The 21,658-nt window shown below is 46.8% G+C and overlaps 1 protein-coding gene across 1 annotated transcript in view; it reads right to left on the bottom strand.

Annotated features, from left to right (window-relative positions):
* Positions 1-21,658, bottom strand: part of ZZEF1 (zinc finger ZZ-type and EF-hand domain containing 1) — a 1,627,273-nt gene that overhangs the window by 1,311,556 nt on the left and 294,059 nt on the right. The window contains exon 11 of the mRNA XM_078679684.1: positions 5,752-5,900. Coding sequence (XP_078535810.1) covers positions 5,752-5,900 — 149 coding nt within the window. The remainder of the gene's footprint in view (positions 1-5,751; positions 5,901-21,658) is intronic.

The following is a 21,658-nucleotide window of genomic DNA, read 5'->3' as shown; positions in this document are numbered from 1 at the left end:
GTAAGGGCCCATATTTACCGACCTGGATATCTCAATGCCCTTTATTTAATTAGCAACTATACCACAAGAGAGATACCCAGGTCAAAAGAAAAAGGTGTGTCCTGAACCAGCCGTCCGGGCAGAACTAAGGATCATACAGCTAACCTAGTGAGTAACCACTGGTTGAGAAATTCTCATCAGACCACCCAACTGGCGGAGCATCATCATGTGAGGTTTAGATGGTGGATCCATACATCACCCAGCCCATCATAAGATGGTGCGGAAGTGGATGCCAAACATAGTCTCTAACCAGAGGTTTCTCAAAATGTAAGTGCTGATGAGGTGCAGTGCATAAAGGTGAGTGAGATTAAAATTGATCACTAGAACAAAAAATATGTTTAATGGGTATTGTTCGAGTATCAAAAATAAAAGCGCCTTTGGGTAGCCATATTTTCAGACTACCTGGCGTCGCTTTTATTTTTGATACTCGAACAATACCCATTAAACATATTTTTTGTTCTAGTGATCAATTTTAATCTCACTCACCTTTATGCCCGGACGGCTGGTTCAGGAAACACCTTTTACTTTGGACCTGGGTATCTCTCTTGTGTCATAGTATACATGGAAATCCCCTACAAGAGAAAGTTATATTACCAGTCATCACTCAAGTATGACCAAGCAATGGGTATGGGGAGGTGACAATCAGGTCTGTAAACATAAATCTCCTATGTTTGTTCCTGAAGCATTAAGGATTACGTTCTATAGCAAAGAAGTAACAATACAAAACACTCTGCAGGGATACTAGTTGTGCCAAAATCTACACAATGTGTAAATAAGGTAACCCACGGGAGCACTAGAGAGCCAGACTCCAAGATGGCTACTTTGTAGTGTAGCTCTGGCGGCGGGATGATTAATCCTTCTCATCTCCGATCTCCCATGCGTACATCAAACCTGAGCTCAGGGGGGTCCACTCAAGGTAGCAGCGGTATCAGATGTTATCGCTCTGGCTTCCTGCGGTCCCAAGAATGTGAATACACTGATGGAGAATAGACCTGCGGGGCGAGGCCGACTGCAAAAGAGGAGAGGAGCAGGGCTGATCTCGGTGCCCACCCAGACAGTGCAACATCTTCTGCGGGACAGGACGAAACCCTGAGTTTCGACAAGCGGCTGCGGAGGTGTGGCGGCTCCCCCCGCAAAAAGGGAACCAGAGGAGTGCGACGGACCGGCTGGACGTCCCAGATCGCACTTACGCACAGGTGGGGCATGGGACTGTCGGGCCTTGCTCAGGCCCGTAACAAACATTGCAGCAGGGCAGGAGGCCGCCCCCTATCAGCCTAGGTTTCAGAGGCGTGGGTGCCTGAGCAGCGGAGTGAGTGGTTATGGCCGGGCGCCTCACTGAACGGATGGGACTGCGATCTGCCTGGCCTAGATCAGGCCTACGACAGGAGCTGGGGCGGAGCGCAGAGGCCCACGCTGACCATCTCGGCTGCAGGGGGTGCCCTCGTGCTGCGCTCCTCGCCTGGACTGCAGAGGTTCGCCGGATTTGGACCGGCGGGGGCGGCTGGTGACTCTAGCCCTCAACCTCGGATTAAAAAAGGTAGGACCACAAAGGGCAGGCCGCGAGTTTAATAATCTTGGGACAATCATCCCAACAAGGAGAATGCCTACCCCCTGCTGCTGCTGCCCCTGCTGCTTCAAGTGACCCTTTGGTAATCTATCTAGCACACGATGTTCAATCAGTATACAATTGTTCAGGCAAACAAGGCAAAACCAAGATACTGAACATAATGAACACAAGTCATCAACTGTCACCTGCACACAGAGTTACTCTTCAATACAAAGATTTATAATGTGTTTAATACCTCTCCACACCGATAGTGATTAAGGAGCATATGTGTTTAGTAAGCACTTATACAGATTAGCTGGACACAGGCTGTATAAAATTAGGTAGAAAAGTAATATGGTAGTTATTAGTCACTATGTAAACTTTTAAATTAACTAACACACTCACTGGATGATTTGAGATGTCATAGAACATGTCATGAGCGAAGTAATATGTGAGCCAAGTTATATGCCCAAATATATATGTACATATATATATATATATACAACACCAGAAAAGACCAGTTTTTCACGAAGTCCGTGGCCCATTAACAAATGGCGAGTCCAACCGAGCGGGACACTCGGTAATTTATCCACCACCAAAACTCTATACAAAGAGAGAAGGACTCGCACTAGGGATAACCAGGGTTTATTCCAGGCAAGGTATATATATATATAGCTCAGGCTTCACTCAAACAAAACTATTGAAATTCAGGAGTTCTAGTTACCTGGGGTAACTATAACTCTCGCCCCTGCAATACACTAGTTATGACCTCGAAGTTATTGGCAAACCAAACAAAGCTTTTCCTATGGAAACTTTGGTCACAACTATAACTACCTACTGGCTACCGCTAGTAGGTAATATGCACAACAGATCACTTTGAGCCACTTTTTTATTGGATATTTCATTTGTTTGTGACTTATTTGGGATACAGTATATGATATATACAGAAAGCCCGGGGTTACTTCCCCATGTGCACTGCCACAGTTGTAAGCGCACACAACCACAGGAGCGATAACAGCATGTGACAGTTCACCGGGAAAACAATATTTCCAAGGCCCCCAAAGATGTTATGGATCCAAGAAAAGGAGGAGGCTGGTACACCAGATATCGAGGTAATACCTTTGTTCTGACGAGAGACCGAAACTGTTGCAGCAGGTACAGTTTAGGGTGTTATCATGGAAACTACCTAACCAACACAGGACATGGATTTGCAGGTAGAGATCACTCCATATACTCAAGCTGTTTTGGGGGGGTAGGGTGAGTATGATTTGTGCACAATTTTACATCACCTAACACAATGTGCCTGGGTCTTAGACAAGGGTCGTTTCAAATTGGAATTTTACGGCACCCTAAGACAACATTGGGTTCATAATCAACTCTAATATTTCCTTCAAGAGAAGCGATTCATAGACTCCGAGGTGCAAAAACTTTAAGAGCCTATAACACTTTCTACACCACATACAGAAGGCTACTGCTGCAATATTTTACCTGTACAAAATAAAGGAGGAGGTTAAAGGTTGATACTAATTAAGTTCACTGTTGACTCCAACAGTCAATATTGTTTCTGACGTTCCAAGTGGATTTCGTCATGTCTCAATTGCAACTATCCAAACAAAAGATGGGGGCTATCAAAAAAGAATTCAAGGTAGCAATGAGAAGACTGTGTCACTAAGAATCATAGGCCGCATCATTGGGCTTTTGGCATCGTCTATTTAGGCAATATTCCTGGCACCAGTGAATAACAGGGCCTTCAATGGTTGAAAATTCAACATGTAAGGAAAGTGCTGGCATACACAAAAAAGGTGACACTATCTGAAGAAGCCAGAGAGGAGTTAGTATCGTGGACATAACACATGGAGGTCTGGAACAGCCGAGCCATCTTCCGATTTCAGCCGAAGGCGTTATAGAATCAGACCCTAGCAGATGCAGCTGGGAAGCAGGATAGGGCGCACATTAGGTCATTGGTCAAAAGCAGAACCAGCCTTGCACATGAACTGCTTGGAACTGCTAGCAAGTTCCTTTGCCAGAAGAAGGTTGTCCCTCCAAAGACCAATTGTTGAATTTTATTGAAGATGGGCAACATCTTCATGGTGAGACACATGAATAAGGTGGAGGCATGAGGTTGAAGATGTTGGCAGAGATGGGCAAAGATTTTTGGCATTTTTGCATCCAACACCACTTATCGGTGATGGCGGAGTGTATTTCGTGGCAGAAGAATATTTTAGCGGACATTCTACATCAGATATGCATCAGCTATGGGGTGTATGCAAGACAGACCTTTTTGCATACCAACTGAATACACAACTGATAGAGTTGTCAGCTGGAGACCAGATCCGTAGGCACAAGCGTCCAATGCATTTCTTCAAGTTTGGAGCAGAAAACTCCAGTATGAGTTTCCTCCTTTTGTCATGGTTCCTCAAGTTGCAGTTCATGTGAGATGACATGAGACTGATCCCATTCCAGTCACTCCAATTTGGAAAGAACAATGCTGTTCCCTGTGCTACTGAAGACATCTTGGGAACAACCACTGCCATTATCAGTGTTTCCAGAAATGTTTTTGTACCCGGCATGGGTACAACACCCTTTTCTGAGATCAAGTCAGTTGCTACTGATGGAAAGGAAAACTTTGGGTAACGTTGGCAAGTGCCAGGAATTTCGCAACAAGCTGTGTTTTTCATTAAGCAAGTGAGGGCCACTTCCATGCATTAACTATTTCATGCTTCCTGGAAAAAAATGTGTGTTGCTGCAGCAAGCAGGGTGTGGATAAGGTGGAGACAGATTTACATGTGATAGCCAATTTCTTGTCACAGTTGGCAGCAGCCAGTCATCTGTTTCTGCAGGACACAATCCAATAGATGGAAGTCCATGACAAGCATTCTCTGGTATATAAATTGATGAAAGGGATTAGATTGAGTAATCCTCCTACTCTACAGTACAATATATTGTGGAATCTCAATATAGTTTTCAGATTTCTAGAGAGATGGACATATAACGTAGACCGATTCTAGAAAGGAATGTGTTGCTTTGTTTGATATCTTACAAAAGGATGTTAGCTATCCGTGAATTAGACTTAACAGGTAGAGTATATACTCCAGAAGGAGTTTCTTTTCAGATTTGTAAAATGACAGAACTTTTTCAAAAGGCATTTCATATCCGGTTGTGCATTGTGAGATGTCAGAAAGAATATGAAGTTTGCACTACTAGAGAGTTGTGCGCAGATTTAAACGGTCAATTGTTGACTGTATTACAAAAACCATTTAGACCAGAGACATCAGCTACACTTTCCAGGTTGGTTAAATGGATTATCGCAGAGGCTGGCACTGATGTTAATAGATTTGCTGCTCATTCGGTTAGAGGAGTCATGGCCTTCAAGACTTTCTTGTTCTCTAGACTTGTAGATATGATGAAAGCAGCAGGTTGGTCCTCAGACATTATGTTTACAAAGTTTCATTACAAGCCTAAATTGAATGTGGGTTTAGTGTTGATGTCCAAGCTTTAAATAGGTATAATCTGGGCCTCCAGTTGCGCCATAGGAACAATAAATCTAGGTATTGGATTTGGAGTTTTCCATTATATTAATGACATGGAAGCAAGGATAATCCCACCCAAAGTATTTTATTGTTTTAAAACAAGGTAAATTGCAAGGACTATCAAGGTTATAGAATTGAAACATAAAATTTCCCATCCTTGAAATGCATTTACAATAGTGATGGTTACGCTTTTTAATACAGAGATTTTCTTTTATAGGAATTAAGACGATAGAGGGTATTTCCTGCGCCTTAGAGGATGACGTGAAGTCAAAAATGATATTCATGTCACTGAGGCTTAAGGGTTGTTCAGGATTGATTGGAGTTAAACATTTGTTCTACAGAGATTAATCATTTATTAGAGACTTGCAAACAAAGAGGCAAACAAGATGGTGTCTCTAGGTTTTGAAGGACAAGAAACACAGGAATTGGTGGATAAACTCATGTGATGCTATAAGAGTTCATGGAATATTCAGCTCCTTATGTTTAATTTTGTGATTGGCTACTGTTATTTTGCCTGTCAAGATAATCATAATCCTCACCTCAGTGTCCTTTATAGAATAGAAATGTCTTGCTGTAATTGCTAGAAAATATTTCACTCATCGGGAAAGAGAAAAAATGGTTATAAAACTATTATACCTGCTTTTCATAAATTGCTTAAATTCTTTCGTCTTCCATGTGTTGTATTTTTCAAATCGTTTGAAGTGTTCTTCTGCATGAAATTTATCCTCAGAAGAATTAAATGCAAACACCAAGCCACATTTAGCTCCAATGGCACCTTTTCGAACCTTCAAGGAAAAGCCATGTGTGTTAATGTAATGCAAGAAAATGGAATTATATAAAATATCAAAGCATTGCAATTCGGTATCCTGTGCAAAACCCCTCAAACATTTACATCAAGGCTTATGTTCAAACATTCTATTCACTAAATAATCCATTTTAGAAGCCATTTTTTTTAAATGTTGTAAACGGCATCTATAAGCCTTTCAGAATACTTTGCTTATTTTATTATGTGTAAAACTGGAGCAAATTCCAATGCAAATGACTTTATTAAACAAAATAGTGCAGACAAATAAACAGCACAAAAATATAGTAAGAACATACAGATAAAACCATAAATTGCAAACAAGATGCCTGGAATTATCCAATTTAGGTATCAGTGTGTGAGATTTAGCCATCACTAAGAAACACATCTTTCAAGAGCTGTTTAAATATTTTTTTTAAAACATTTCAAAGATATGCAACTCTCACATGCAAATATTTACCTACATATATCTTGTGTGCCATTAAATGAACAGTCTGGGATCGGCACGAGTATGTTATCAATAATAATAAATCCAGGCTTTGTACAGCGCGGCAAATCACCAATGAGGGTATCATGGCGCTGAATAGTGGACGCAGGAAGATTAAGTGATTTGCCCAGAATCACTTGATGTTGAGACGACGCCAAGACTTTAACCAGATATATATATATATATATATATATATATATATTCATATATATATATTCATATATATATTCAAGAGCAATGCGCCACGCGCTTCTGGGAGGGCTCACCACGACATACCAGAACCATCCGGTCTCTTTCTTGTCGCGAACAACCTCACATCCTTGATCGTGGTGAGCCCTCCCAGAAGCGCGTGGCGCATTGCTCTTGAATATATATATATATATATATACACACACACACACACATTTATTTATTTTATACAAACTGTCTAATGATTCTTGTCTGCACTTCCTGAAGGGAACCTAAAATATTTTGTCAAATGTTAAAGTAGACTGACATTCAATATTGCATGCAAAGAAGGATTAGAGCCTGAATTAGGAGTCATAAATGGTTCTTGATCCAATAAATGCACATATTTATTTAGTTCTGTAGAGACGAACAAGTTACTTACCTTCGGTAACGCTTTTTCTGGTAGATACAGTATCTGCCTGTGGATTCCTCACCTTGTGAATATCCCCCTGCGTCAGCAACGTTCGGAAAACTCTTTTGTAGCACGCCGGCGTGGACGACGTCACAGGAGCACGGCATCGCGCGCGACTACGGCTGACGTCACCGACTCCTTCTTAGGCCTACGTCGGCGTGATAACATCAGTTCCGCCCTTTTTTCCGTGCCTTCGAGGCACCCGGACGGACCAATGACAGTAGATATACATACATACAGTGTACATAGTACATAGTACATACAACTCAAAACTGCACACAAAGTGCAAAGCAAGGGTATGAAAAACCCAATATAAATACCAATATAAATACAAATATACATAAAAATACATAAACCCAGGTATAGCAGAGTGGACAACGGGGAGGCGGGTGGGTCAGTGAGGAATCCACAGGCAGATACTGTATCTACCAGAAAAAGCGTTACCGAAGGTAAGTAACTTGTTCTTCTGATAGATACATCTGCCAGTGGATTCCTCACCTTGTGAATAGAGTCCCACAACAATCCCCTCTCCCGGAGGAGGGTGTCCACTCTCCTATACCAGAAAATCCTGGAGGACAGAGCGCGCAAAGTGGCCGTCCCTCCTCACCTCGGAATCCAAGCAGTAATGCTTTGTGAACGTGTGGAGGGAGGCCCAAGTCGCGGCTCTGCAAATATCCTCAACAGGTACACCCCTAGACAAAGCAGATGTAGCAGACTTTACTCTAGTAGAGTGAGCTCGTATACCCTCAGGAGGGTCCTTACCCGCCAGGGAGTAGCAGATCTTGATGCATAATATTATCCATCTTGAAAGAGTGCACTTGTGCACAGATCTTCCTTTCCTGCAGCCAGCAAATCCAACGAACAGCTGGTCATCCAACCTGAACTCCCTTGTTCTGTCCAGGTAGAAGCTCACCGCCCTCTTAGGGTCCAAGCGATGAAGCCTCTCCTCCTCCTTGGAAGGGTGGGGGGGGGGGGATAGAAGGTAGGAAGGGTAACAGACTGCCCCAGATGGAAAGGAGTTACCACCGTAGGCAGAAAAGCAGCCCTGGTCCTGAGAACCATTCTATCAGCGTGAATGGTCAAGAACGGGGGCTTAGAGCTAAGAGCTTGAAGCTCACTTACCCTCCTTGCCGAGGTAATTGCGACCAGGAAGACCGTTTTGAAAGACAAAAGTCTCAAGGGACATGAGTGTAAAGGTTCAAAAGGATCCATCAAGAATGTAAGAACAAGGTTCAAGTCCCATTGAGGTACAATAAAAGGTATAGGAGGAAATGTATTGGTAAGGCCCTTAATGAAACGTAAAACAATTGGGAGATTTAAACAAAGAGGGCTGGTCAGGCAAACAAAGGAAAGCCGATAAGGCCGACAAATAACCTTTGATAGTTGCCACTGCAAAACCCTGCTGGGCCAAAAAAGTGCAAATTGTAGAATATTGGACAAACGAGCCCTTAAAGGGCCAATGGACTTCTCCCCACACCAAGCAGCAAATTTAGACCACCTATAAGAATAGATGGACTTGGTGGAATCACGCCTGGCTGATAAGATGATATCCACTGCATCGTGAGGGAGAGAAAAAGAACTCAGGTTGCCCCGTTCAATCTCCAGGCATGAAAGTGTAAGGTCTGGAGGTGGGGGTGTAGAACCTGCCCCTCCATCTGGAAGAGGAGGTCTGCCCTGTGAGGGAGACGGAGCGGCGAGCACGCGGAGAGGTGGAGAAGATCTGTGTACCACACCGTTCTTGGCCAATCCGGGGCGATCAAAATAACTTGGGCCCGGTCTTGGCGAATCTTCCTCAGAACCCGAGGAATCAAGGGTATGGGAGGAAATGCGTAAAGGAGTTTCGAGTCCCAACTCAACTGAAACGCGTCTCCCAGAGCTCCTTGCATTGGAAACTGGAGACTGCAGAACGACGGGCAGTGAGCATTCTCGTGAGTGCCAAACAGATCCACCTGAGGAGTTCCCCACGTCCGGAAGACATGACGAACCACCTCCGGGTGAAGCCTCCACTCGTGGTCGGCCGAGAACTGCTGACTGAGACTGTCTGCACGTACGATCAGAACTCCGGCCAGATGATTTGCCATCAGACAATGCGACCCTACTCCTCCCTGCTTGTTGACATACCACATCGCGGTGGTGTTGTCCGTCAGGACTTGAACCGACCGTCCGCGAAGGGAAGGAAGGAAGGCCTTGAGTGCTAAACGTATGGCCCGCAATTCCAGAAGGTTGATGTGAAGCAACCTTTCCTCTGGAGACCAAAGACCCTTGACCTCCAGGTCCCCCAGATGTGCACCCCACCCTAGAGTGGATGCATCCGTTATCACTGTGGCCACCGATGGAGGCAGCTGGAAAGGCTTTCCTTGAGACAGATTGCCTTCCACGCCCCACCAAGACAGATCCGCCACAGTTTCTCTGTAGATCCTCACTGACTCCCTGAGATCTCCGTTGTGCTGATACCACTGCCTGCGGAGGCACCACTGGAGTGCCCTCATGTGCCAGTGTACATGGTTGACCAAAAGAATGCAAGAAGCCATCAGACCGAGCAGACGAAGGCCCTTCAGGACTGGAACGACCGCTCCATTGTGAAATAAAGGAATCATCTCCTGTATGTCGCGAATCCTTTGAGGAGGAGGGAATGCACGACACACATTAGTGTCCAGTACTGCACCTATGAACAGGTTGCGCTGGGAGGGCACCAGGTGAGATTTGGGTACATTTATTGAAAAACCCAACCTGTGCAACAACTGAGTTGTCTCTTGCAAATGATGGAGCACCTTCTCCGGCGACTCTGCTTTGATCAGCCAGTCGTCCAGATAGGGGAACACTGGAATCTCCGACCTTCTGAGATGTGCCGCCACCACAGCTATCACCTTGGTGAAGACCCGAGGCGCAGTAGTAAGTCCAAACGGAAGGACTGTAAACTGGTAGTGTTGCGAACCCACCATAAAACGGAGATACTTCCTGTGAGACTTAAGGATCGGAATGTGAAAATACGCATCCTGCAAGTCGATTGACACCATCCAGTCTTCTTCCAGCAGCGCTTGAAGAACTTGCGCAAGGGTGAGCATCTTGAACCTCTCCTGTTTGAGATAGAGGTTCAAAACCCTGAGGTCCAGGATTGGACGAAGTCTGCCATCCTTCTTGGGGGATCAGGAAATACCGGGAGTAGCATCCCTGACACCTCTCCTACTCCGGAACCACCTCTATCTCACCCTTTCTGAAAAGAGCCAGGACTTCTTGCTGCAAGAGGAGCAGGTGGTCCTCCGAACAATAACCTTAGCAAGGAGGGTAATTGGGGGGGAAATTCCCGAAAGGGAAGAGCATACCCATTCTCTATGAGATTGAGAACCCAAAGATCTGATGTAACTGATTCCCAATCTCGTAGAAAATAGGTAAGCCGACCTCCTACAGGACCCGCATGATCCAGAATGGTGGATCTAGGGCTGCTTTGCTGTTGTAGGTGGGGGGTGGGTATTAGAGGAGGAAGTTGAGGAAGAGGAGGCTTGACGACCTCGGGCACGACCCCTTTGTTTACCTCTGTAGGACTTGTACAAAGGATTCTGCTGTTGCTGCTGCTGGTTTTGCCTATAGGCACGAAAAGCAGACCGTCCAAAACCCCTGAATTTCCTGGTGGAAGAGCCTCTAGCCTGTAAACCCAAAGACCTTGCAATCGCCCTGCTATCTTTAAACCTTTCTAGGGCAGCATCAGCCTTCTTCCCAAAAAGGCCAGTGCCATCAAAAGGCAAATCCATCAGAGCAGCCTGGACATCAGATGAAAATTCAGACGATTTTAACCAAGAGGCCCTTCTAGAAATTCTTCCTATCCTCCTCTGGAAGCTCAGATGATAACTGCTTAACCGCGTCCATCAAAGCATGTACATATCTGCCCAGCAGACAAGTAGCATTTGTTGATTTCAAGGCCATGCTTCTTGACGAGAATACTTTTTTGGCATTCTGATCCAATTTATTCGAGTCCTTATCCACTGGAACCTGGGGAAAAACACCAGCCGACCTCTTTGAACAAGCCGCCTGAACAACCAGACTTTCTGGTGAAGGATGGGAAGTTAAGAACTCAGGGTCAGCAGGTGCCACCCTATAGCGTCTCGCCACAGTTCTAGACACCGCAGGAGCAGTCAGAGGCTTTTTCCAGACTTCCATTATCGGTTCAGTAAGAGCCTCAGTGAACGGGAGAGTCGGCTAAACAACAGAAGAAGGTGAATGTAGAAGAAATGCGTTAATTACCTGTAACTGCAGTTATCCAGTATTGGTGTCTTTCATAGATTCACATGCCTGAATCATTCCCCGTCGTCGAGACGGGAGTCTCCGGTACATAGAAAAGTAATGTCCTATAGACATACATTGAGAATAGTAGGCCTAAAGGCCTCACCTTAGTAACATATCCATGTCCTTTTGTAAAAAGGACCAAACTCTAAACAAGAGCCAATCAGCTATCACCTCCCTTTAGAACCTTCCTGGCAGGAGCCTCAGTCCCTCAGATTTTCGTACGCACTAAGCTAAGTAGGCGTGACACTGAGAGAGTTAGGTGAGTCCTTCCAGGGGAGGCGGGAGGGTTGCATGTGAATCTATGAAAGACACCAATACTGGATAACTGCAGTTACAGGTAAGTAACGCATTTCTTATTATGGGTGTCCTTCATAGATTCACATGCCTGAATCAGAGTAGCAAGCAATGCAGAGTGCACATTTCTGATGGAACAGCAAATACTATTCCTTAGATAATACACATCATGCGAGCATGAACCATCATTAGACATCCACAATAAGTATTAGTAAAGAAATGTGCATACCAGAGTAGGATAGAGGGACGGAGGAAGGCTCACCTTACTGAAATATATATATAGCTGAACACTGCTTGTCCCACTGCTGCATCCTTCCTCAGCTCCGTAACCAGGCAGTAGTGCCTAGTGAATGTATGCGGCGACTTCCATGTTGCCGCCCTACAAATGCCAATTACTGGCGCCCCTGCAAAGAGAGCCATAGAAGTGGACATAGCTCTCGTGGAGTGCGCTCTCACTTTGGAATGCAATGGCTGTCCAGCTTGGTCATGACAGAAAGCAATGGCTGCAGAAATCCATCTGGAGATGCTCTGCTTGGTAAGTGGTAGACCTTTCCTAGGTCTGCTGTAAGCTACGAATAGCTGGTTAGATTTCCTAAATGTTTTCGTTTTGCCAATGTAAAACTTCAAGCATTGTTGAGATCCTTAGAATGCAACGATCTTTCAGTTGCCATGCTTGGGTTTGGAAAGAAGGAACGCAGAACCACAGGTTCATTTAGGTGGAAGTCCGACGGGACTTTGGGATAAACCTAGGATTGGTTCTCAGGATTACTCTGTCGTTTTTAAAACTGTAGAATAAGATCCTGGATTGAAAACGCCTGTAGCTCACGGACCCTCCTTGCAGATGTGAGTGCCAGGAGGAGTGCTGTTTTCCACGAGACATACTTTAGGTCAGCTCTGTGTACTGGTTCGAACGGATGGTTCATGAGCTGGTTAAGAACCGCATTGAGATGCCAGGCCGGTGGCAAAACACTTACTGGCGGGAAAGATCTGTATAATCCTTTTAGAAATTGCTTAATCGACCTGCTTGACCAGAGAGATTGACTCGTTGAAGTTCTTTTATAACGAGATATTGCTGCTAAGTGTATTTTAATGGAGGAGTGGGCTAGGCCCTACTGTGCCAGATGTAATAGATAAGGTAAGATTTGCTCTGGTGAGGAGGAGAAAAGCCGAATGCTTTGATCTGCACACCAAACACAAAAGCGCTTCTATTTCAGGGAATATGTTTTGGTCGTTCTATCTGCCCTTGCTCTGGCAAGAATGTCTCTACAGTCTTGTGGAATATTCCGATTGTGGAACTCTCGGAACTCAGGAGCCCGGTAGCTAACCTGAGAGACTTCAGATCCGGATGTTGTTCATTGTGAGCAGAGATGGATACTGCCGCAGGTGGATCGGCGGCTCCAGGGATAGACGGTGGAGCTCTGAAATAATGTTGCCTCGGCCAAGTTGGGGCTATTAAAATTAGAGTACAAGGCTCCACCGAAATTTTCCTGAGGTGTCTGGGAAGCCTCGGGAATGGCGGAAAGGCGTACGCAAAGACGCTTGCGCCATGCAATGGAAAGTGCATTCCCTAGAGACCCTGACTGGGGATGCCAACCTGCGAAGTGTGGGCATTTGGCGTTCATTCTCATCGCAAATAGATCGATTTGCGGCGTGTCCCATCTGGAGAAGATCTGGTCGATAATTTATTTATTTTTTTTTTTTTTTTTGAAAACCTTTATTGTACAGAGAGAGCTCACAAATACGGGCCTACAACCCACCGGGCTGGCCACCACATAGCAAAAGTATCAGGAGCAATGTATAAAGTGTCACAGTATACAAAGGCTACGAAACAGGGGAAATAACAAGCATCGTAGAGCAGTCTCAGGAGCAAACAAATAGAAAGGTAGTTTTCTTTTTTAAAAAGGACGGGTTAGGGAGGTCAGGAGCATGGCGGGCCGCGAAACAAATCAGAGGGGCGGGGTCGCGGCGGGCAGCAATATAGCGATCTCAAAAAACACAGGAGAAACAAATACGAAATAGGTATACCAAGAAGCACTGGTCAAAACAACGGACATGAGGAAAGGCCACTGCGCACACTGTCCAATGCCCGCCCACCGCAGCCACCACCCGTCCCACCAATCAGCACAGAAAAGAACCCAAATACAAAAACAATACGAAACGCACCCCCAATAGAGAAGAAAACCCCACAAAAGGGGGAGGGGGAAGGGAAAGGGGAAAAAGGAAAAGGAAGGGACTCTCACCCAAACACTCGCCCCCAGGCGACAAACCAGGAAAAACAAAAATCCGGTACAAAATAGACAACAAAAATAAGAAGACACACATAGCAAATCACAATCATCGTAATACCGGAAAAGTACACCAGAAAGACACCTGGGGGACAAACAACGAGACAGAGCCCCGAAAAAGGGGATACACAAGGGCCATAGACCCAAAAAGGGAGAAAAAGGGGAGGAAAAAGACCCCTCCAAAAACAACAACAGACCCCCCCACCCACCCCACAAGCCCACCCTGCACCCCTGCAGAAGGCTACGGCCTACCCCCCAGCAGCGTGCCTGTCGCCCTAAATAGAACCCGAAATATAGAAGAAGAGGAACAGGGTAGAAACAAAGACAAAAGGGAAGGGGTAGGGGAGGGAAAGAGCAGCACACACGGGAGAGGGCGAAAAAACAGTATTATCTGCATCCATCCCGCCACCCGTAATAAGGGAGAGGTAGAGCCCACGGGAAGTTAACGATATTAGGATAAGTTTCAGGAGTCCCATGAAGTTACACAACAGCCGAACAGCACATGTCAGTCACAGATCAAAAAACGAGACTACCGCACATAGAAAGTCATTTCAGCCCTGTCCACTTTTGTCCAAAGTTATAACCATCCGAACAAACAAAGACCAAACGGCGAGGGACACAGGGCAGAGGAGAAAATCCCGCGGCAGTCCTGAGAAGAAACGTGAAAGAAAATACTGAAGATCCAGGAAAGTCATGGTACAACGTTCGCATCGCAGGCACAGTTCCAAGGACAGTTCCAACGAGGCAAGCCCAGCCGGGTCGGCACATGCGTCTCGGCCAAGGAGCCGACGCGATGAGAAACAGGAAGGATCATCGAGGTCAGGCCAGGATGCAAGCGGACCGCAGACCAGTGGCCGAGGCAACAAAGGAGGACGACGAGGGGCGTCGGAAACTCTCCGACCCAAGGATGCGGTCTCCGCCGGGGGCACAGAGTCCAGGAGCACACCAGCCGTAACCTGCAACGAGGAGGCCAAATCCGATGACGGGGGCCCGTCCAGTTCATAATGAGGGTTCGCCTCCACAACGGAGACAGGTGCAGCCACGGTAGTCCGCCAGGAGTTCAGTGCATCCAGGACAACTTGAAGTGCAGGAAACTCTTCACAAGATCCGACATCCGGGCCATGTGGCGGGCCCCCAGTGCTCGCCCAGGCCCGGCAGAGACTCCCAGGGTCGGCCGCCATCTTAGGAGCCCAGCAAGTCCTCGGTCGTCGGGGGCCCCGGCGGGGCAACACCAAAGCAAAAGGAAGTCAGCCGAACTGCGGCAGGGCGCCCCAAGGCAGGAAGGAGACCCAACAGAAGAAGGATTTTCGTCGGCCCCCTCGTGCCGCCGGCCCCATTCTCCGAGCCCGGGCGGAAATTCAAAATGGCCGGGCCGGGGAACAAAGGGGGGGACCAGGCCGGAGAAATGAGTAGGCTCTCCCGCGAGGGGCAGCGTCCGCACCCCAGGGCCCAGGCCAGTCGGGTCTGCCAACAGGCACAGCCGGACTATTCGCACATCAGCCTCCGCATCCAGATCCACAGCGCCAGCAAGGGCCGACCATCGTGTTCCGTCACGTCCCGGCGTCGCAAGGAGGTCCAGGCCAGTCCGCCCCGGAGGCTCCGAGCGGGATCGCTGCACAGGATCGACAGCACCCAGGATCACCGGAGCAACGGGTAAGTGTCCACAAAGTGACTTCAATACCAAAACACAGCAAGGAGGGCTTCCCGGGGCAGGAGTAATACAGGATAAACGAAGAAAACAGGCGGTAGAACGGAGCCGAGCTAAAACGCCTGGTCGATAATTTGTTGATCTAGCTCCCACTTGTGTGACGATGTTTTCTGCCTGCTCAACGCGTCGGCAAGCACATTGTCCGCGCCTGGGACATATTCCGCCCTTAGGGTTACATTGTGGAGTATGAGCCAATTCCAGATTTTTTTGCGACTCGCGAGAGAGTGTCAGCGAGCGTGTCCCTCCCTGTTTGTTGAGGTAGTGCATAGTCGTGGTGTTGTCTGTCCGGACGAGCACCAGGGAATATTTGATTCTTGGCAGGAAAACATGAAGGGCCAGGAAGACCGCCCGCAATTCGTGCAGATTGATATGTAGTTTCGTCTCCATAGGAGACCACTAACCGCTTATCTGTAGCTCTTGCAGAAAAACTCCTCAGCCTTTCAAGGAGGCGCCTGTTGTGGCAATGTGGCCTTCGAATGACCCTGTGCATTGGACCCACTGCTTTGAGAGCGCCTCCTGTAGATTCCTCATTCGTAGTCGACAGTGAGGAATCGGGAGGATACACGCTGACATCTTCCCCAGGAGGGATTTGAAGAGGCGGACTGTCAAGACTTTCTGCGAGGCTACTATAGCAGCTAGTGCAAGGGGCTTGTTCATCCTCTCTCTGGATGGGAAAGCTTTTGCCGACCGTGTGTCCAGGGTTGCACCTAGGAAACTGATGCACTGAGAAAGTTGTAGGACCGATTTTTCCTGATTAAGGGTGAGACCCAAGCAATCGAAAAGCTTTAAACAGGCGTTGGAAGACCTGGACGCGTCTTCTAAGGATGAAGCCTTGACCAGCCAGTCATTCAGATACGGAAAGACTTGGTGATGGCACTGTCTGAGATATGCCGCCACCGTGGTACGACATTTCGTGAATATGCGCGGTGCAGACTTGAGCCCGAAGGGCAAAACGCAAAACTGCAAGTGTCTGCCCGCTACTGCAAATCTCAAGTACCTTTTTGTGATTCCTGTGAATTGGGATATGGAAGTAAGCGTCCTGTATGTCTACGGACGCCCTAAAATCCTGCTCTTACAGTAGTCGCAAGACCTCCTGGATCGTTACCATGCGAAACGACTGCTTCTTAAGAATTTGTTGAGGGCCCTGAGGTCCAAGATTGGTCTCCACTTCTTGTCTTATTTCTGGATCAAAAGAAGCGGGAATAAAACCCTTTTCCCTTCCGAGATGGAGGTACTCTCCCTATTGCTCCTATCTGCAGTATAATCGAGATCTGTCATAGAAGCAGCCGTAGATTTTTGTCATTTCCGCTGTCCTTTACCTTGAAAGGACGACCTCCCAAAAGAGGATTGCTTGTTTTGCTGTTGTTGGCGCTGTTGGTATTGCGGTCTACTCTGGCCTGAAGAGCAGAAAGACTTGTATTGATAATTTCCTCTGTAGGAAGACTGTCCTCTTCCTCTATTTCTACTACAGGACTGGTTCTTATAATGAAGAGTGCCCAAAGCTCTCGCAGTGTCTGCTTCATCAATTTTTTGTGCCAAATAGTAACTGGCTATCATATGGCATGTCCAAAATCTTTGTTTGCACCTCGGGACTGAAAGAGGTTGCCTTTAGCCATCCTTGGAGCCGCAAGACTGCTGCTCCAGTCAACTGGCGGAACCCTGTCATAGCGATATCCATCGCGCAGTCTATAGTTTCTGACGCCGATGCTTCACCATCTAGCAGAATCCTCTTTACTTCCTCTTTGGATGAATTTGGCAATTCCGACAGGTATGGGGCTATGTGTGCCCACAATTGTCCATGATAGAGTCCCAAGAGCGCTAGAGCGTTCACGGCCTTTACCGTCATTGCCGATATTGAGGAAAACCTGTCCCAATGTTCTCCAATCTTTTTCCTTATCAGGAGAAAGCGACAAAGGGGCCGAAGGATTCTTGGAGTTCTGCTGGGCCGCCTGTGTCACTACGGAGTCCGGCTTAGGTAGTCCTGTTAAACACGCCGGTGCTGTATCTGGCGCCCAATACTTCTTATCCAACTGAGGGTTCACTGGTGATACAGAGGAGGGGTTCTGCATGACCCTTACCCCTTCTGAGTATAGGTAATCGATAATCGGTATTGACCTTACTGCCTTCTTGAGAGGTTCTTTGAAGTCATACAAGAAGCAGGCTTGTTCTTTGAGAGATCATAGAGATCTTAAAACGTTGAGCAGCCCTCTCTACCACATTATAAGGGATTCCAGAATTGGCGGATTTTCCCTCGTAGATCGCCGTCAGACTATGCCGTCGTAGACGAGCAGTCATAGATGAGGCCGTCGTAGACGACGCCATAGACGATCCGTCATAGACAAGGCCGCCGACGTCGACGTAGACTAGCCTTTGTAGATGAGGCCGTCGTAGATGAGGCCGTCGTAGACGAGGCCATCACAGACGAAGCCATCGTAGACGAGGCTATCGGAGACTAGGCCATTCTATACTAGGCTCTTGTCGATGCCGTAAACAGGCCGTCATAGACGAGCAGTCATAGACGAGGCCGTCGATGACGATGCGGTCGTAGAGGAGCCTTCGTAGATGAGGCCATCGTAGATGAGGCCATCGTAGATGAGGCCATCGTAGATGAGGCCATCGCCGACGCCGTAGACAGGCAGTCGTAGACGAGTAGTCATAGATAAGGCCGTCGTTGACAACGTCGTCGTAGACGAGCCGTCGTAGATGAGCCATCGTAGATGAGGCCATCGTAGACGAAGAGGCTGTAATAGGCAATGATGATGGTTTTTTCGGTCGACGATCCTGTTGACGATGTTTTAGTCTTTACCTCAGGAGGTATAGAAGACGCCTTTCTGAAGGGTCCCATGACCAGAGGAGGTGATTTTGACGGCTTAGAAGTCGTCTTTTTTATATGATTTTTCTCCAAAAGCAAGTCCATTACTCTCCTTTACCACATAGTGAGGAGATTTTGAAGGACTGCGCCCAGAAGACCCATGAGTGGTCTTTTTGAGGGCCTTCTCAGGACGTTCCCCTGACGAATCCGTCGGAGGAGATTCTCTTCTCTTTTGAGGTCTCCTAGACGTTGAGGGCAACGCCTCATCACAGTAACTGGAGAAAATAAAAAACCTCCTTTCTGGTCTTAACCATTAAAAGTCGCCCTTCACGACCTCTCAAAAAACTTACTTGAGAAAGTGCGACATACCTTGCAGTCATTGGCCTGCGGTATATACAGAATATGCGGTCAGTGTGAGAAACAGAGCAGAGCAACCTCTTGGAACAAGAAGCACAGGCTCTAAAATAAAATCCTTTCTTCTCCTTACCAGACCTTCTTTAAAGAATGTATTTGACGATAATCCATAGTAGAAAAGCAAAGTTATTTAATGAAGTTAAAAAGAAACACAGAATCGGAGCAGAGCTCAGAGGAGACTCCCTTAGCACAACGTGCGGTAGAAAATCTGAGGGACTGAGGCTCCTGCCAGGAAGGTTCTAGAGGGAGGTGATAGCTGATTGGCTCTTGTTTAGAGTTTGTTCCTTTTTACAAAAGGACATGGATATGTTACTACGGTGAGGCCTTTAGGCCTACTATTCCCAATGTATGTCTATAGGACATTACTTTTCTATGTACCGGAGACTCCCGTCTCGACGACGGGGAATGATTCAGGCATGTGAATCTATGAAAGACACCCATAATACTGGATAACCTCAGTAAGGATGTTAGATTTAAACTCTACAGAGGGCAAAGTCAAGTTCAGAAGTTCTGCAGCCTTTTTAATCACAACATGGTATGGAGCCACATCCTTAGAGGGTGCATCAGAAACTGCAGGCAACCCCCACTCTGGCGAAATTCCAAACCACTTGCATTATGCAGAACCTCAAAATAATCTTCCTGATCCTGAAGTTCTCCTTCCTCTACCTCTGGATCCTCATACTCCTTCTCTTCCATGAGAAGCTGTGCTTTACGCCTCGACCACTCCAACCGAACCGAAGGGAAGCTGGAACAGGCGTCGAATCTCGAATCCGATCACGAGGTCGCTCCGGAGTCGGCGAAGCCGTGTGCGGAGTCGATGACCTCGGCGGCGTGGAATCAAGCCATGGTGCCTATGGCGTCGGTAAAAACGGCAGAAAAGGCACCGGGGCGTAAGCTTGAGGAACGCCCAAGTTGTAAGATAATGGACCCATGAGACCAGCCGGTGCACCAGTGGGGTACATTGCCCTGGCATACACGCCATACATTGCATTAAGATAATGCGAGGGGTCCTGTCCAGGACCAGGAAATGGAGGGTACGAACCCACTGGTTGCCCCAGAGGAGGCTGCACCGGAACAGTTTCTTCTTGACCCTCCTGTTCTTCTGGGTGATGCACCGGAGACGCCGGAGCCTGAGGATCTTCAACGTCATCCTCCTCATGCGCAGAAGACTGACACGGATCCAGAGTCGGATTCGGTTCCGGATCCGGAGATGGCCCTCGGGACTGAAAATGTGAGGCCACACCTTCATGCTCACGAGATGGTGATGGAGACATGAAGTCCTTATGATGCTTACGAGATGAAGACCTCTTCTTCGAATCCGACTCCCTGCCGGAATGATGCCTCGAGCTATGCTTCTTCCTCTTATGTTTTTTCTTCGAGGATGCCAAAGCATGACCCGAAACAGACTTCGACGCCGACTTCGATCAGGACCTCGACCTCGATTTCGATTTCGACTTCGACCTCGAGCGTCTGGATCTTGACCTCGAAGACCTCTTGGCATCCTTTCCTTTTACCTTGGCCAGAAGGAGTTTAGCCTCTCGTTCACGCAGAGCCTTCGGGTTCATTTTGGAACAGGATCGACAGCCTCCGACATCGTGGTCCGAGCCCAGACACCACAAGCAATCATCATGCGGATCGGTTATCGACATCATCCTGGCACACAAACCACACTGCTTAAACCCTGCCTTCTTCGACGACATCTTCGGCGAAAGACAGTGGCTCGAGAAAGATACAATAACACACAAATAGCAACAAAGTTACTATCCGCAACACAAGAGATCCCAAAAAACCGTTAGCATCGACGACACGGAAAAAAGGGAACTGATGTCATCAAGCCGACGTAGACCTAATAAGGAGTCGACGACGTCAGCCGGAGTCGCGCGCGATGCCGTGCTCCTGTGACGTCGTCCACGCCGGCGTGCTACAAAAGAGTTTTCCGAACATTGCTGACGCAGGGGGATATTCACAAGGTGAGGAATCCCCTGGCAGATGTATCTATCAGAAACAGGTGTTATGTGATTCAGTAGCCACTAGATATTCTGCATCGTTATGAATTTACAGTACTTACTGCAAAATTCGCCATCTGCTGTATAATTTGGGGATTTAAACAAAAAATTGTTTCTACCACACAAGGGTCAACCAATGCTGAAAAGTACCACACATAAGACAGCTAATAACATTTTACTGGTAATATTTCAGTTGCTGGCTTCTATACTCAATAATTCAAGTGTTAAACTATAACTCATGAGATTAAGACATACTGTTCAGAAAGTATTGTGTGTTAAAATGACAAATCAGCAAAATTATACAGCAAGAGCATGTGCTGCATAACTAATTTTTTTTATATATAGCACGAACTCGACCCGAAGGTATCAGAGCGCTTTTCATGAGCAACAGTTGTGTTACAGACGGACACATTCATTTTGTTAGGCAAGGGGAGATTAAGTGGTTTGCCTAGAAAATCAGGATGTTGAGTGTCTCTGTCAAAACTCAAACCCGCTTCCCCAACTGCGAGGTCGACCACTCTAGCCGTTCGGCTACATCCTTTTATGCATTTTCTGATCACATACTTTGATCCACTATTGCCAAGTAATTCCTGTAGCTGCAGTTCATATAAATGTGCATTTTTAATGACAGTGTATTTAGCGAAGCCATGTTGCTTGTTGCACAAGCTTTTAAATGATTATATGTCAATATATGAACTATTGTTACTTACCTGTAAACAGGTGGTTCTCCAGTATTGGTGTCTTTCATAGATTCACATGCTTGAATATTCCCCGTCGTCGAAGTGGGAGTCCCACGGTATATAAAAAAATAGCA

This window comes from Lissotriton helveticus, chromosome 3_1 (genome assembly GCF_964261635.1).
Source record: "Lissotriton helveticus chromosome 3_1, aLisHel1.1, whole genome shotgun sequence".
Taxonomy (NCBI): Eukaryota; Metazoa; Chordata; class Amphibia; order Caudata; family Salamandridae; genus Lissotriton; species Lissotriton helveticus.
This window is presented reverse-complemented; position numbering and strand designations above follow the sequence as displayed.